The 17,940-nt window shown below is 45.5% G+C and overlaps 1 protein-coding gene across 1 annotated transcript in view; it reads right to left on the reverse strand.

The window, feature by feature from the left end:
- The window catches only part of Alk (ALK receptor tyrosine kinase), a 737,647-nt gene that overhangs the window by 57,914 nt on the left and 661,793 nt on the right, over positions 1–17,940 (reverse strand). The window contains exon 12 of the mRNA XM_041630919.1: positions 258–420. Within this exon, the coding sequence (XP_041486853.1) occupies positions 258–420 (163 nt within the window). The remainder of the gene's footprint in view (positions 1–257; positions 421–17,940) is intronic.

Here is a 17,940-nt window from a genome sequence, read left to right on the forward strand (position 1 = left end):
TTAGCTTTCTGTGTCCACCCTAACTATAATTAGTAATAATTCTGAAGATAGTGCGTATGTTTATCAGCTCCACTAACAGTCTGTGCGCTTCTTCGAAGGCAAAAGATATCTTTGCTGCCATAGTCCACCTTCAGCCATTGTATTCCACTAACGGACCAGACTCTGTGGCCCTTGGCATGCTTGGGCACCCAGGGACATGCTCCCCCCAGATAGGACTTTAGTCTTCTTCAGGGGAGCTGGTCTATCACCATACATACCTGTAGGTGTCAGTAGCTGGCACTTTCCAAATCTGGATGCCCCTCAAGGGCCCTTCGCTCCCCACCACCACGCTCAAGTTGGAGTTCTGGTAGGCGTTGTTGCACTGGGCCTGTGTGGGGCCGTGGGGCCCGCTGGCCCCACATGTGGTGAACAGCCAGTGAACTGTGACATAAAAGGAGAGGGAGTCAGTTGCTTACCTCCTCCACAGGCCTCCCTGGGCTGTCTCCAAGGTGTGTGATCCATGGCTAGAGGCATGAATTCAGACAAGGTCCCGAGATTGTGGGAAGAAAAGACCAGCAGTCATTCAAACTGGATAGTTCTGTAAAGAGGCTGCTATGGGCCAGAACCCGGGTCATATGCCCATGTGCCCAGGAAGACATGAAGATGAAAAAGACTTAGATCACAAGGGATGCAGCCAACCACAACGCAGAACAGCAGGGGGCGGGGCACAGGAAGTTACATCTAGCACCACAGACTCATTCTGTCACTGAGAGGAAGTGACATCCCCATCCAGGCAATGGCGGTGTCCAGTGTGGTGCTGAGCAAGCCCCAGATACTTAAGTTTGACACTACAACAGTGTCGAACCTGTTCCCAGAGGCTTGCGCGCACATAAAAGAGCGCTGTGGCCTTGAGTGGCTAGAAAGAGCCAGCTGGACACAGTCTCAGCCCTATGATCCCACACTCTGCTCAGGGACCCTGAGGGTAGGAGGAGGAAGCCTCAAGCTCTCCAGATATGGCTTTATGTCCAGAGATGCTTTCTTGGCAACAGGCCCTCAATGGGGCAACCCAAAACCTGTTTAGGCCAGCTAAGTCCGGTTTGGAAATGCAATGAGTGACTTTTACGTCCTACAACAGACAGTGTCAAAAATGGAGAGAAGCTGAATTTTTCAACCTGTGAACGCCTCTGCGTGTGCATACGTGTGAGAGTATATGTAGCGGACCAGTGAAAACCTTGAGTGACATCCTCAGGAGCATCCTTCATCGCTTTTTACACAGGGTCTCATTCGCCTGAAGCTTACCATTTAGGCTAGACTGGCTTGCTAACAGGCCCTAAGACGTCACCTCTGCCTATCCCATGCTGGAATTACAAGGGTGTGCCTGGCTTCTTCATGTAGGTCCTGGAGATTGAATTCCTGTCCCTATCTTACACGACAAACAGTTTTCTGACTCAGCCATCTCCCTAGTCACAGACTGGTCAAACTTTCTTCCTTTTCCCAGGCCCCCGTTGCCTCCCTACTGTGGTCTGTCCTTGCCCAGTGTCCTTACCTAGCTTTCTAGGGACATCACAGGAACACAACTCAAGCCCTACCTGCCACCTTGTCTTCTACCACTGGGATATTTCCTTTCAAACGTCCTCTCTTTCAGCCAGGCTGGACCTTGGGGAATCTGTCAGATCTCCTGGCCTCAAATCTAACACATTTTACAACTCATAAAAGCTTTCAGAACTGTATTCCTGATAAATAAGATTCTACTTAAAATAAATCTCATTTTCAGATGGCCCAAATTATTTCCCCTTTTAAAGAGAGATTGAGTCAAATTCTGTGCACAGAAAATGATGGAAAATTAATTTGAGTGTATGTAGCACCATCACTAAAGCATTCAAAAGAAAATTTCTTGAAGGCTTTGAACTAATTTGATGATGAACGTGTAAGAGGCTGATTTGACAGTCAGAGGAAGGTCACCTTGGCAGGGCTGAGCAACTGAAGCCTCAACTAGCCTTGGTTTACTTTTGTGATAGAACCCTGGCCTTGGGGTCTGAAGTCCCAGTGGCATTCTGATGCCTACATCTAGATAGAAAGGTTGACTTCCACAGGGGTTCTGACAGTTTCTGAAGGTCACTTCAAGGTTTAGGAATTAAGGAGCATATTGGCTGATGGTCAGCTTTCTGGTCAAATCTATTAACGCAAAGAACTAACTATTTATGAAAGGTTCTGGATTTCTGTTTGCCTGCTCTCCTGGCAGGGTCTCATTGAATAACTCAGACTGGCTCACATTCAGAACAATTATTCTGCCTCGGTGCTAAGAGAATGAGCTTGTTTCACCATGTCCTGCTTACAAAAGGTATTTTGGCAGAATTCGCTTACCCAGTTGGCCCTTTACCTGTTCCAAAGCCAAAATGACATATGTGGAGGAGTGAGGTGAAAAGACCGTGGGCTCTGACATCTTCAAGAACACCTGGTTTGGGGAGAATGTTCCTTCACCGATGATGTATCATGAGACTTTGATCTAGTTCCATCATCTGTGAAAGGGGCTGGCTGGCATGATAAAATCAACAGGAGGTAGGGCAGGTCATTGTAGAGTCCCAAACTCTACAAATAGGAGCTCTGTCGACAGGTACTGCCCAAGTCTAAGGTTGATCCTGTCACTGGCAATGGACAACGAATGTATCCAGGGGAGTTTTTATCACTATAAATCTCATGCCCATAGTGAGTTGAGTATGAGGCTAGGGCAGAGAATAAATGTAAAACTAAGAAATGAAGTCGAAAGTTCCACCTTTTTGTTATGTCTAGCTAAAAGCCCATACTACAGACAACCATGTCTACAGCAAACAGCCTGGATGTGGAGAAGCCTTCTCAACCTGGTTTGGGATGAATGGTGTTTCCTTTAGTTAATTCTGTTCTGGACATAACATCTACACCTTGCCTGAGCACCTCACCCTGAGTAGAACCCTCTTTAACTTCAGCCCCTGTTCATTATCGGATTTGGAGGTTCTGGGATATTCCAAGGAAAGCTGGACATCTACTTCTTGGCCAGATGCCATGTCTGATGAGGTAGGGAGAGGATTATGGGTTTCGGATTCAAATGAACCAAAGTGTCTCATTCTGAACTTTGCCCCTGCCTAACTGAGAGACCTGAATTAGATAAAAGCTCCTTAGGTTGGGGACCATAACAATATGAGGTCATGTAACAGAACATGTGGGTAGTGAGAAATTTGGCAACAGTAAGTTTACGAAGGTACAATGACCAAAAATTCATTCAAATTCAAACACATATTGAATCTGAGATGTTTCTGGCAGTGATCACCAATGTTGTATCCTGTGACTTTACCATTGTCTTAATTACACACACACACACACACACACACACACACACACACACACACACACACTTTGTGTGCCATCACATCGCACAATGCCAGAAAATGCTGCCTTGAAGTACCAAAGCTCACACGTGAGAACTATTGCATGCTGTGAGTTGCAGCATCCTTATTACACATACAAAATTCCCTCTCATCCAACAGAATAGTTTAATCATCATAAATGGACCTTGAACAGCTTTCCTGCCGACTTCTTCAGCATGTAGGCTTGAAACTGATATATCTTAGGATTGTATTGCATTAGATAAACAAGCATATCTCTCATTAGTCTGCAAATTTGCTTCCCTCTTCAATAATTGGTAAAATTATATGTATACCAAAGAATTGTTTTGAAACAACCTTCTTTGTGACTTATTATCAACAAATGCTTGATATTTTGTACCCATTTTCTATCTATGTTTCCAAGGTCACGTTACAATTTCTCAGGCTAAAGAGGGTTGCAAATAGGCAAGGTGTAAGAAGACCTGGGTCAGATTACATGACCTGTCTGAGCCTTGCTTTTTCTAACCTGAGCAAATGGGGTTCTACTACTTATTGCTTACACTTCTGATGAAAATTAAAAGAGGAACCTAAACCAAGTGCTTCAATAACACGTAACACCAGAGAGAGGCAGTCAAGACAGTTACCCACGTGGTCCTTTCGTGTTCAGTTCCTCACTGTGGGGATCAGACACCCACCCTCGAGATTTATAGCCCCATTCCATGAAGGAGAGACTCTAGGGTCATTTCTCAATGGAGGCGCCAGTATTTTCCCAAACTCAACGGACATATATTAGTCTCAGGTGGTTTCCATACACAAAAATTTTGTTTTTACTTTCAGCAATTTCTGATGGAAAGGTCCAGAGAGGAAACTTTTTTGAAAGTGGATTCCCTGGGAATAGAGGATTTGCCATCCCAGGTCAGACTCATGATTCATCCAGGCAGAATTTTGCTGCTCCCAGCAGCCTTTGGAGCACGATGGTGGTTCCTGCTCTAGTGAATAGCTCTGCCCACTGTAAATCTGCCTAACTTTGCTTGGAATCAATTTATGTTTCCTACTTCCACCACCTCTTGGGGATATGGTCTTTCTGAGCTTATTGCCTCTTGTGCAAGGCCTATCTTGCTTCTCTACTGGGTTTGTCTTGTTCCAGCTTCGTGCCATTGATTCTCTTTATTCTTTCTGGACATCTTATAGACATGCCCAGATATCTCATTAACATGGGACATACAGTTGTTCCCAAACTACCTGGTGACCAAGGCCTTGGGGATTTAGATTCAGTAGATCTTGTTTGGGGTCAGGAGGGAATCTTTATATAAAAACTCTTCTAATGGACTCTGATACCCAACTAGATTTGTACACTAGTCCCATCTATCTCATCGTCTTGATGTAAGAATGTCAGTGATTCTTGTGATCTTGTCAGCACTGGAGAAGAGATCCAAGTTGAGAATTACTCCATCTCTGTCTAGGGCCCCCTAACGGCCATCAACTTTCTGTTTTGGAGACTTCAGCCTTTCAAGACTGTTTACACATGAGTCTCTGCTGCCCTCTGTCTTTCTAAAGAGAATAATTTGCTCATTGAGATGGGTCCCCTGAATGGAACTGTGTGTCCCTGGGACTTCATCTAAGCAGACAATCGTTATTCCTTATTTCAAGCATTCCTGAGAAGTTGCTCACTTGGAACAGGCTCTATTTCCAGAACCTTACCCAAGGTGTGTACTATTGCACAACGCTGGTGATATTGACCACGGTGAGTTTAGGTAGTCTTCTGGAACAAGGGATGTTTGTGGAAGCAAGGCAGGCATGACTTCTAGGCCAAGATAGGTTAGAACCACAAAAGGCAGGCAGATAGCAGGACCAATGCAGCAGTGTCCCTGGAGTAGAAGGCATTGCTCATGGCATGGTCTTGTAATTGAAAGAGACTGGTCTAAGATCCGAGGGGGGAGGAAATTAGCTGTAGTAGCTCCAGGGAGCAGAAATCAAGGCGAGCTTTGAAACTTGGATGGAAGCTATTTGTTTTCTTTGGAGAATGTGTGTATGGGAGACCGGAACCTTAGCTACCTGAGAGGCAGGTCCATCTACATGAGGAACAACAATCCTCCAGTGTCTATGGTGCATGGAATGTGGTGTGCACTCTCTCAGTGGGCCAGGCACTGCGCTTCCATACACAAACTCAGTGCCTTTGAACTTGTGAAAACTCTGTGTGCTAAATGTAGAGCTGTATTATCCCCATTAAGAATCAGGAAATTTGCCTTGCAGGATGGTGGTGGTGCACACCTTTAAACCCAGCACTCCGGAGGCACAGGCAGGTGGATCTCTGAGTTTGAGGCTAGCCTGGTCTATAGAGTGAGTTCCAGGATAGCCAGGGCTACAAAGAGAAACCCTGTCTTAAAAAACAAAGCAAAGCAAAGGAAAACAAAAAAGAATCAGGAAATGCAAGTTCAGAAGAGTCAAGTAAGTGGGTAATTGGTCAAGTCAGGAATTTAGGGCAGTTCTCCTATGCCAATTTGGAGGATTGCAAAGGAGCTGGGGGGGGGGGGCAGATTGGGGCTACAGTTCAGCCAGGAAAGTGTTTGCTACACAAGCAGGATGGTGTGAGTTTGATCTCAGTACCTATGTACAAAGCCAGACTATCCGAGCACTGGTGGGGCTCGGGGTGGGAGACAGGTAGATATTTGGGGCTCATCGTCCAGGCACATAGCCATATCAATGAGTTCCAGGTTCAATGGGGCATGGTAACATGATCCTGTAACTCCAATGCTGAGGAAGCAGGGGTTGGGAATGCCTTGGGTTCTCACAGGCAAGCCAGCTAAGCTTAAAATTGTTGAGCCACATGATCTAGTGAGAGACTTTGTTTTTTAAAAAAAAAAAAGTAGGTGGCCCCTGAAGAAACAACACAAATGTGCATACACACACAAGAGCACACACACAAGAGCACACACACACACACACACACACACACACACACACACATTAAAAGATACCAGGATCACCAGGAATGCCTCCCTCTCTCAACCCCTGCAGCTGGAACATTTCCAAGTCATAGAATGTTGCCTTTTCAGCCCCTCAGGCTGGCTGCAGTTCAGGCAGGAATGGCTACATCAAAGTTGCTCAGACCCATGAAGGGGCAGGTGAGAATCTAGCCAGAGTACCACTGTGACTGGACTCTTAGTCCCAGAAAGTCCCACAGTGAGCACACCAGTACCTTAGCCTAGCAGAGTGTGGGCTTCATAGAGTCATGAGAATCAGGCAAGGAAAGAAGGAACTAAGACTAGGGGGTCTAGTCCCAGGGGTGCCCCAGGGATTTAGATGGTATCCAAGAGGAAGTCTAGTCTTTGGGTTGTTAAGTGTTAGATCAGAAGTGCCAAGGGAAAGGCTAGCACCACTGGCAAACAGTCTCATCAGTGTCAGGAGAGATGATTAAGGTCACAGCAAGGTCACGAGAGAGGCAGACTAAAGCTGAGAGGCCAATCTGAGCCTCCCCTAGCTCCTCTGCTAAATTTCTTTATTGGTTCCCAAAGCTCTGTGATGCCTTAAGGGGATGAAATGCCCCCAGGGAAGACACATGATGAGGTCAAGGGAGGTAGGAAGCTCACTTTTCCCTTCTCTAAAAATAATTTAAAAATTCCCTATTTTATTAAAAGCCTTTTATGGGAGAAGAGAGCCCATATTTATCTTGTTACACACACCACACACTGGAAACACAGTTGAATACTCATTCACTTTTAAATTGTACAAAGAACCCACACACATGAAGATACTGATTGGTTATAGACAGCCGAGTAAAGAAAAATCCATTACGCACTGAATTTCATTTTAAGTCTATTGCAGAGCCCTTCAAGAAGAAACAAATCAATTAGTAATATGCAGCGCAATGTTTAAAAAATAGGCCAGACAGTGATTGCACGGGTTTATTGCTGTGGCTGAGGCATCTCATCTGCTTGACTCAGGCCAAAGAAATAAAGTACAATACAAAGGAAAATCAGTTCTCTGCTATCTCTATTAATCACAGCAACGAGGCTCTGCCTCAGGTTCAAGGCCTTGCGTGTCCTACCGAGGAACAGCGCTCAGAAGGTCACGTGGACCATTTGTGTTATTTTGATTGGGCTCCATTGGAATTGAATTTAAGCCATAACCACTGACTGAGCTCAACTTCACCGAAGCTGTGCATCGTGACCTGTTTTCATGGCCCCCTACATCCCATTAAATAAATATCAGGCCCAAATCTGGTTCGTCATCCATCTATGAATGTATATGGCAACCATTCCTTATCAAAAGCAGGGAGAATGACCTTTGGTATTCAGGAAGTCAGCCTGTTCCCTAGCTAAGACAAAAATGAAAATCATGTATATAGTTTTAATCATTCCTGGGCTAAAGCAACTCCACCACCATCAACCCTGATCAGTCAGATGGTGTGACCATGGCAACTAGACCCCTGGTATTTTACTGTGTAGTATTACAACAGATAGCTTTGTTTTTTATTTTTATTTTTTTTTTTTTATTTTAAAGTCCTGGCTTGTTCCTGTGTTCAGCTGCAAGAGCGAAAAAAAGACTCCGGCCTGTTAAGTAGCCAGTTGGGAATTAAATCATTCTCTCTCTATTTAGTGGTGCAACAGGAGTTCCTTTGAAAATGCTAAAAAATACTTAAGCCTTTTAATTTTAAAGTAAACCATGGAGGAAAACACAAATCAGGTGTATATTATATAATCAATGAGTTATTATTATAAAGCAAATACTACTACCCAGGTCAAGAAATAGAACTTGGCCAGTGGGCTCGTGGTCTCTCCAATCTCTACTTCCTTGCTCTTCAAAGGGACCATATCCTGGATTACATTATAATCACTTCTTTGAATTTCTCAGTAGTTTTACCATCCCCACTAAGTGTGCATTATCGCTAAGTAGCATTCTCTAGCCTTGTCCATTAATTTTGATTTTGTGGTGCTGAAGACTGAACCCCAAGATTTGCAAATGTTAGGCAAGCACTCACCAGTGAATTACAGCCCTAGCTCCCTACCCCATTTCCCCCTTTTTTGGGGGCAAAGTTTTACAAAATTGCCCAGGTTTACCCTGGATCTGCGGTTACTCCTGACTATGTTTCCCAAGCTGCTGAGATTGTAGGCCAGGAGATTTGACACACACACACACACACACACACACACACACATAATATAATACAATAAAGATATATACTTATTTATTTATTTATTGGTGGATTTTTCAAGACAGTGTTTCTCCATAGCTTTTTTGGTTCCTGTCCTGGAACTAGCTCTTGTAGACCAGGCTGGCCTCGAACTCACAGAGATCCGCCTGCCTCTGCCTCCCGAGTGCTGGGATTAAAGGCATGTGCCACTACCACCCGGCTATATACATATATATTATACATAATTTTTGTTTATTTATCAACAGAATTTCCCTATTTATTTTCTTTTTATTGAGTTTAACTTTTGAGGAATAGGGACCATTTTATTCGTGGCTTTTCGCAGAGTTTGGCTTTTGTGTTTTGCATCTGCACAGTTCAGGTTGGCAAGCTGCTCTATCCTGAAAGTGTGCGAGCTACATCTCTTTGCTTGATGTGGGCGGTGCTTTCTCATAAGGTACCAAATGCCTGATCATTGCTCTGTCTCTTTTAATATTGGCTCTTCTTGAAGTTCACGGTATAGAAACATTTACTAGAAACTACAAACCAATGTTGCTTTAAATATACCTTTTTCTCACTGACTGGAGTATATCTGTGACAAGGTGCTAACCTTCTTGTGCAACGTGGTCACTCAGAGGCAGGACAGGAGTAATAAAGGCACTATTATTCAATTCCATCTCCTGTTTCTGACTTTTTTTTTTTTTGGTTTTTCGAGACAGGGTTTCTCTGTGGCTTTGGAGCCTGTCCTGGAACTAGCTCTTGTAGACCAGGCTGGGCTCGAACTCACAGAGATCCACCTGCCTCTGCCTCCCGAGTGCTGGGATTAAAGGCGTGCGCCACCACTGCCCAGCTCCTGTTTCTGACTTTCAAGATATAGAATTCGTTTCACATTATCTGAGGTTGCCCAATTAAATATTTGCATATCATTATAAATCTATGAATTTAAATATATATTTTGAGTTTTAATTGATCATAATCAGTATGCTTTGGAAGCTCAAACTGCCATATCTTTGGTCAGTGGGAGCGACTGGTGTCTTTATATAGACACCTAGAGCTTCCTTGGCTTAGACATAAGCATGGGCAACTCATCAAGACACAGGCATAGGCAAGGACTTTCTCCAGACTCTAACGTCTCAGGAAATAATGCCAAGGACTGACAAAACAGGACTGTGTGAAATGAAAAGCTGTCTGCTCAGCAAAGAACCTATACCACGAGAGAAACATGTTTGCTACCTATATATTTGACAGAGGATTTCTCTCTAAAGTACATAAAGAACTAAAAAAAAAAAAACCTAAACACAAAAATACCCCACAACAACCTAAATCACCACCAATACAAGAGCAAATGAAATGTACAGATATTTCTTAAAAGATTCAATGTAAATGACCAAGCAACATGAAAAAAATTAACATCCTAAGCCTTCAGGGGAATACAAATTAAGACACCTCTGACATTCCACCTCACTCTAGTCAGAAAACAGAGAAATCAAATCAAACGGTGGTGACCATGTGAGGACAAGGGAAGCCTCACACCCTCCTGGTGGGACTGCAGATAGGGTCAGCCACTGTGGACATCAGCACGGAGGCTCCTCTTGAGAACTCAAAAGAGAGCTGCCGTAAGACTTAGCCATGTCATTCTTGGGGATACACTCACATGTAAGTCAACACACCAGACATGCCCTCCAACACACAGATCTGGGGGTGAGAATACGAGGTCACACTTCATCTTCATTCATTGCTGGTCTGAGGATCTTGGAATGTAATTAATTTATCATCATTTGGTTATAAATGTTGCTCAAAGGCTTTTGGGTTTGATTTGAGTTCTGTGTTCATGTAAGATTTAGAGAGGTGTTTTGTTTTTTTCCAAAGATTCTGGGAGAAAGGTACCGATGGTGGTAACAACATAATTTGTCTGGTGTTTTGCTTTGTTTTCAACCTCTCTAAATCTTACATAAACACAGAACGTAAACCAAACCCAAAAGCCTTTGGGCAACATTTAGTCCTTTTGCTAGGCTCACCCTTCAGAGCCCCTTCCGGTCAGACCCCTTGCGTCCATCTCTGCCCTCTGGCAGCTGCTGTCCTAATTTGCTTCAGGGTCTCGAACCTTCTGCTATGTTAATCACACTTCTTTTTCGTGGGAGTATCCCACGAAAAAGAAGTGTGAGTACAGCTGAGCCTTGGCTTGGCAGTGCCACCTAGGTTTAACGAGTTGTTCAGAGCCATCTGAACTTGCACTAGATGGTCCCAGGTACCAATACTTTCTATGAAGTTGTTTTCCTTCTCTCTCAGAAGGTCACCCCGTTCTACTGTGCTTTGTTATATTTTGTATCTGATATCAAGGGCGTGAGAGGGGATCTCCACTTTCCATGGTTCAGACTGTAGGTCCCTAACTTTTTGTCTCAGGGTTCTGGGATGTGTTTACACTTCCTCTCTGGTGCTTGTCAGGAAGCACTGGCGGTGTCACTCCAGATAAGAGGGTGTCCCGTGCCGGGCCGTGGTGGCGCACGCCTTTAATCCCAGCACTCGGGAGGCAGAGGCAGGCGGATCTCTGTGAGTTCGAGACCAGCCTGGTCTACAAGAGCTAGTTCCAGGACAGGCTCCAAAACCACAGAGAAGCCCTGTCTCGAAAAACCAAAAAAAAAAAAAAAAAAAAAAAAAAGAGGGTGTCACCACGGTTCTGACCTACACCGCTTGGGTTGCCCTTAGGCCTTCGGGAGGGCAGCATATTTAATCAGAGTGTATATGAGTAGCATCTCCATCCTTCAGTGAGCTTCGCATTTACAACCGTGTTAGGTCAATAGAAAAGGAAGGAAAAAAGGTTGCTGCTTCCATGCTCTAAGATAGTGGCTCTGTGAAAAGTTAAACCATAAGCCTGGGGTGCCAGAGAGAGCTGAGGCTGGGTGAGGAAGCATGGCGCTGCCGTCCCACAACACACTCCCAGTCTCTGCATGCGCTTTCAACTGCTGTCTTTCCAGTTTGCTTCAATGGGAATTATTTGCCTGTACATACACAGAGATCGTATGGTCACCTATGCTATGCATGTACTTGTGTGCAGCTGCCCCTGACACCTCCCCTCTGGTGGCGACACCAGCCCTGGTTAGCTATGTGCTGCCCCAGAAGATCTCACTGGACTTTGCCCTCTGGCCTCCTTTGCTCCGTAGGAAGTTCCTCTAGCCATGCGGGATGCCTCATAAGCAGTGGAGCATCCTGGGACAGATACCAGAGGCCGACTGCCCTACTGCTGGGAGGCCAACAACTCCCCCTAGAGAAGGACCGCCCCACCAGCAGGCCCCAAGTCAGGGCTGTTGAGATAAAAGCTGCTTTCAGGACTGAATTACCCTTAAACAGCTCTGACACCCAGCAATCTGCAGGAGCTTTTAATGGCGCCTGTGATGGCTGCTGTTTTGTGTTCTCAGCTACCCCCTGCTCCCTGAGGGAAACTCAGTCACACACAGGAGAAGAAAAAGGTCACTGGGAAAAAAAAAAAAAAAAAAAAAACCAACTCACTCTCTTGAAAGCAGAGCTGTAAAAATTAAGTTAAGGGAGGCTTTGGGGGCTAATTCAGTTATTCCCAAATTGGCTTCAGACCAGAGCTGGGCTAATAAAGTATTTGATGTTGACATGGGTACTGTGGACTCGGCCATCTGCAGGTTAGACATAATGGATTCGGTGGCGTGGCTTAAGTGGGAAGTGATGGTAGCTCAAATACTGCCTCTGCCCCCACACAGGCAAGAAGAACCAGAGACTTCTGCATGCACCACCATCAGGGTTGTGTCATTGGGATTCGCTGCGTCCGAAGAGAGCGCAGTGTTGGCAGCCACACCTTAACTACTTAGTTCCCCTGTGCTTTGCTGGCTGTGTGCCCCTGACTCAGTTTGCTACAGCCCTTCCAGGCTGGTGGGATTATGACCCCACTGGAGGATGTGAGGCCCAACTAGTCAGAAGATTTTAAGGCAGAAAAAAAATCCAAAGAAGAGACAGTTTTGGTTGTCGGGTCTGGTGTCAGAGCCTCAAAGACAACTGGAGACCCATGAGAGGGCGAGGCATCCCAAAGCCAAGGGCAGAGATGAAAACAGTGGGAAAACATTAGAACCAAATGGTCAACCCAAAGAAAGATACCTGCAAGAGTAGGAGTCAAGAGGCAAGAAAGGAGAGATGGCTTTTCTCTCATTCCTGCCTGCAGTGCAGGTGTGATGGCCGGAGCCACAATGGCCATTTTAGGATCATGAGGAAAAGGCCTAGAGGGACAGAGATGTGGTCTTTATAGTACCAGGTACTGAACTAACAACAGCAGTCACTAATCGGGCCACTGAATAGACATCAACAGTTGTCTATTTTTATTGTATTTTTATTGTATTTTCTTTTTACTTTAATTTTTATTCAAGACGGGGTCCCTCTGTATAGCTCTGTTCTGGAACTTGCTTTGAGTGCTGGGATAAAAGGCATGTGCCACCACCTCCTGGATTTATTTTAAATTTTTAATGGGTTCTGGGTCCTGGTTTAACCTGAACAGAACATGCTAGATCAAGGCCTTCCACTCACTTGCAATGGAAACACCACTGACCCAAGGATATGGCTACAAGACCTTAAACAGTGACATGAGTGAAGGAGAGAGGGCTCCTAAGTCTTCCTTAGACACTGGCCTGTGGCTTCCTTGGTGGAGAGACAGATATCAGAGACACCCCACTGCCTTAGATTGCTAGACAGTCCTTCCTTTATTCTACCATCTGCCGTCTCTGTCTTGGTACATGTCGTGGTCAAGGCCTTTAGACCTTATGAGGGTTGTGGCTTGGTCATGGAGAACCTTGATATGTTTGGGTTTGTGGGAATGTATGTACACTTGGCATGTGTGTATACTGGGATGGGTATGTGTGTGTAAGTATATTTGGCACAGTATATACTGAGGTGGGTATTTATGAGTGTATATATACTTGGCATGAGTGTGTACTGGAGTGGGTATGTATGAGTATGTGTTCACTTGGCATGAATATGTACTGGGGTGGAGGTGGGGTCCTAGGAAGACCAACCCCTCTTTCGGTCATAAAGCGCATAGCTACACTATCAGAACTTGGCCAGTTAACCTGCCTCTCTGTTCTAAGTTAAAGCAGAAGCTAAGAGGCAAAAGTCTTTCCCTAACCCCTACACCCAGCTGTAAAACCTAGGATCCCAGTACTAGTAAACAAATGTTTACCTGATACACTTAATGTGTCCCGAAGGTTTTTCCTCAGTGTTTTATTGCCACGACCCATGTGTTACCACAGTCCCCTGCCACTCTTGCTTCTGTCCCCTAGCTAGCTTCCTTTTCTTTTCATTGTGTCAGCGTAGGACAAGACGAAATTTGTACACTGGTGTAGTCTTGAAGAGTTGGGCTAGTCTATTCTGTTTACTGCCGTATGTCCAGAGCCTAAACTAGTGCTAGACTCATAGAAAGTGGCGCATGGATCTTTATTAGATGGAAATAAAAACTAAACAAAACACAACAGAAAGACGATAACTAGCTTGCGTGTGTGCTACCAAGCCCACATGCACACCTACAAGGGAGATGTCATGAACACTGAGGGGTCCGAGACTTTGCCGCGTAAGAGAGTCTGTGTAAGAACGGTATAAAGGCGGTTAAACTGGACAATTTCTAATAGTATAGCTATATGCTTGCTAGAAGCTACTTTGACTGGAAGGGGGAGGGTAGGTCTCCCTAGGACTGCCCAGTACACACTCATGCCAAGGGTACGTCCACTCAGACGGACCCAAGCACAGACAACTAAATGGCCGTCTTTGAGAGAACCCAGAAGTACTGCTCCTTAAGCAGTGGCGACACTCTCCTCACCCAAGAGCTGGTGGAACAGATCAGCTAATAGACTGAGCGGACTAGTCAGAGTCACAGGGCTGGCTGAGGAGAAACGGTCCTCTTTCCCAGGATGCCGTATAACAGGGAGGCCTTGCTATCGATCCTCAGGCAGGTTGGTAGACAGCCCAGAGCGCTGCCTTGTTTTCATCCCATGCTAACATTAATCCTGGGGTGCGATCATTAAAACTGCCAGTCACCTACTAAAACAATAATAATCAGAAGAACAGGTTTGCTTTCACCTTCTCGTGAACTCACAGTCAATATTCACTCTTAAAAACAAACCAGGCCTTTCTGGAGCAGTCACCTGGGATTTGGAAAACAAAAGGTCTGGGAGTTTCCATGATTTCTAAGACCCAGACACATTTCGGAAAACGACAGACCTTACTCTGTTCATCAATATGGATGAGAAGGCTCATAGCAGGCAGTCCTTCAGAACCCCTCACAAGACATCCGCCCCTCCCCCACACAAGCAAGTGTACCGCTTTTACTTGCAAATAGACAATTGGTTGGGTTGGAGAACTGATTGTGTGGACTCTAAATGCACTACTGTCCCCTCTCTCCACTTAAAAAAATGGTTACATTTGAAAGGCGAGAAACTAGAATTTTCTTGGAATTTAGTGAAAAAAAGAAGGGAAAATACATGCACATAACACACACACACACACACACACACACACACTATACAGTTCATGGAAGTGAATTTGCCCAATTCTTTGGTTATATATTTTGATAACAGAATTGACAGTAACACAGCATTTCATATGAATGTTTCGTTTTGTATCCTTTATCACCTGTTACAAATGATCTCAGTTTCTTACTACAACAGCAGCTCTAAGAAAGAACCTTGGTCTCTAGGCCTCTTTGCCAGCCCACTGTCTTGGTGTTATGCAGCACTCAGTAGGTGCTTTGTGCCCACCATCTTGGTGTTACGTAGCACTCAGTAGGTGCTTTGTGTCTACTGCCTTGGTGTTATGCAGCACTCAGTAGATGCTTTGTGCCCACCGTCTTGTGTTACATAGCACTCAGTAGGTGCTTTGTGTCCACTGTCTTGGTGTTATGCAGCACTCAGTAGATGCTTTGTGCCCACCGTCTTGTGTTACATAGCACTCAGTAGGTGCTTTGTGTCCACTGCCTTGGTGTTATGTAGCACTCAGTAGGTGCTTTGTGAATAGTTGAATGCCCATGGAATGCTAATAGACACTTTTCAAACTGGGCCTGAGAGTTCAGTGGTCTCTGAGAGTCTCCCAGTATGGCTGCTCATATGCATGAAGCCATTGTATGTGGTCTTGAGCCGATCTCCATCTGAGGTTCCTGTGTGTGAGACCTGTGAGCTGCTTCTACCAACAGAACACGCCAAGATGATGGGATACTGCTTTCAAGATCACAACTTCTGCCTTGCTAGCAGATTCTTTCTTTCTCCGTCTGTCCTTCCCTGCCCATAACACACCTGGAAGGAAGTAGGCTGCCAAGGCCAGCAGAAACTGATGATGGTGGCCTCTCACCAGTTAGGAACTGGTGTGTTCCCACACCCTCCAAAAACTACCAAAAATCTGCTGGGCTTGGGTATGACTCCTTCCCCAGTCAAGTTTCATCTGAGATCTCAAGGTAGAGGATCTGAGCTGGTCCTAGCACTGAGAGACAAATACGTGTTGTTTGAGGTTCACAGACTTATGGCCACTTCCTACAAAGGACTCACTCCTTCCTACACAGTCCCTGCCCATAGCGAAGATTTTGTTCCTGTCCGTTCCCTTTGGAGAGTCCCTGACTTGGTGGAGTTCTGCCTTCCCCCCAGTTTTCTCACCGTGCGGTTCTACCTGGAGTCTCTTTTTCTCTTGGCCAGGGAGGGGCAAGCAGAGGAGACATCTTGGTGCTTCTCCTAGAGCCTAGTCTACCTCCTGGCTCCGATGAATTATAAATAGACTTCCTGGTAAAGGTTTAGTGCAACAAACTTAAGTGTAGCAAGAGAGGTAGACAGCAGCGACGGGAGACACAGGGCTGGGCTGCGGGCTGAGGCAAGGAGTCTGGGAGGAAAATGATGATTAAAGCGGACTTCCTAAACAAGTGCTTACTGTGTGCACTGATGGAGGGCCTTTGTGTTCTGCCAGCCGCGAGCTAAATGATCTTAATCAAGGCGTGCTGAGCCCAAAGCTCCTGGATCATTTATTGTCTCCCACTTAGGTAACCTGTCATCAAAACAAATGGGGGGAAGAAACAACACGTTTTCTCAGGGCCAGCAGGGAGAGAGGACTGCGGTGGCTCCTGCCTGCAGCTTGGGGTGGCGGCCCAGGTAAACCTTAGGTGTTTGCTAGGAGCTCATAATTCCCCCTTGATGTCAGGGTGGTGTGGGGTTTCTAAAGTGATAGTGTGGAAGTTCCGCTCATTTGCTTCCTCCTCCTCTTCCTCCTTTTCCTCCTTTTCCTTCTCTTCCTTTTAAACACAAGGCCTCCTGTAGCGCAGGCTGACTTCCAACTCACTCTCTAACAGAGGATGACCTTGAAATACCTACTCATCTTCTCCTGCCTCCTAAGGGCTGAGATAATAGGCAAGTGCCCCTCTACCTGAGCTGAGGACCTGCTTTCTAGGAATGATTGGTTCAGGATAACTCACAGTGCACCATCTGGGCAGGATGAAGTCAGAGCTATGTAGGGGTACTGGGGCACTTGCCTTAATTCTACATGGGAACAATGGCTTGCTATGGGGGCCTGTGTGAGCCAGATCTGGTGGGACAGTTTGCAAGAGCAGTGCTTGGTTTGTTCCCAGCCACAGGCCTTAGCACAGTGTAGGTTCCCAATGCAGGCTTGTTTCACCGAAAACATAGGCTTTCCGGCATTGGGTACCAGGAGAAGCGGTGCTGTCTTGTGCACTGGATGCTGCACTGAACCCCCTGGATGGAAAAAGAAACCAGCCAATGAAACCAGCCTTCTGCCTTGATGTTTGCCAGTAAGCAGGTATGGCAGGTATGGGTGAACTGTGGAGAAGGCTTTGAAATAAGCAGCCTTGATGTGGAACCCTGACTCTGTAGAGATGGCAGGGTGAGTCGTTTGCCTTCTGACCCTCAGTTTTCTCAATCCTAGAATAGAAAAAGTAAGAAAGGCTCACTGGGATACAATGTTAGACATCCTTCTGAACCCTTGGTGTGCATTAACTTCTGTGGTCCTTATAGAAGACCTATGCGATATCACTACTAATAATGTAAAAACTATTTTTTAGTATGTTTGATGTATGTGTGTGTTCATGTTTGCATGTATATGGGTACATGTGTGTCTATGTGGGTGCCTTCACATTTGTTCACACGAGTGTGGAGGCCTGAGGCTGGCATGGTATGTCTTCTTCAGTCTCTCTTGACTTTGTAGACCAAGAATGAACTAGAAGCTCATATTTTGGTAAAGCACTTGCCTCGGATGCCTGGGGTTGTGAGTTCATAGCTTTAGAACCTATACACACAAAAGCCAGATGTGGTGGCACAAGCCTGCAATACCAGTGACCCTGAGACAGGGGGATCCCTGAAAGTTCATGGGCCAGATAATTTGACCTATATGGGGAGGTTCCAGCCCAATGAGAGACCTTCTCTCAAAAAACTGTGGGAGATCTGAGGACTGACACCTGAGGTTGTCTTGTGATCTCCC

This window comes from Microtus oregoni, unplaced genomic scaffold, assembly GCF_018167655.1.
Source record: "Microtus oregoni isolate MIOR12 unplaced genomic scaffold, Mior012 000036F_ref0000092, whole genome shotgun sequence".
In the NCBI taxonomy this organism is placed as follows: Eukaryota; Metazoa; Chordata; class Mammalia; order Rodentia; family Cricetidae; genus Microtus; species Microtus oregoni.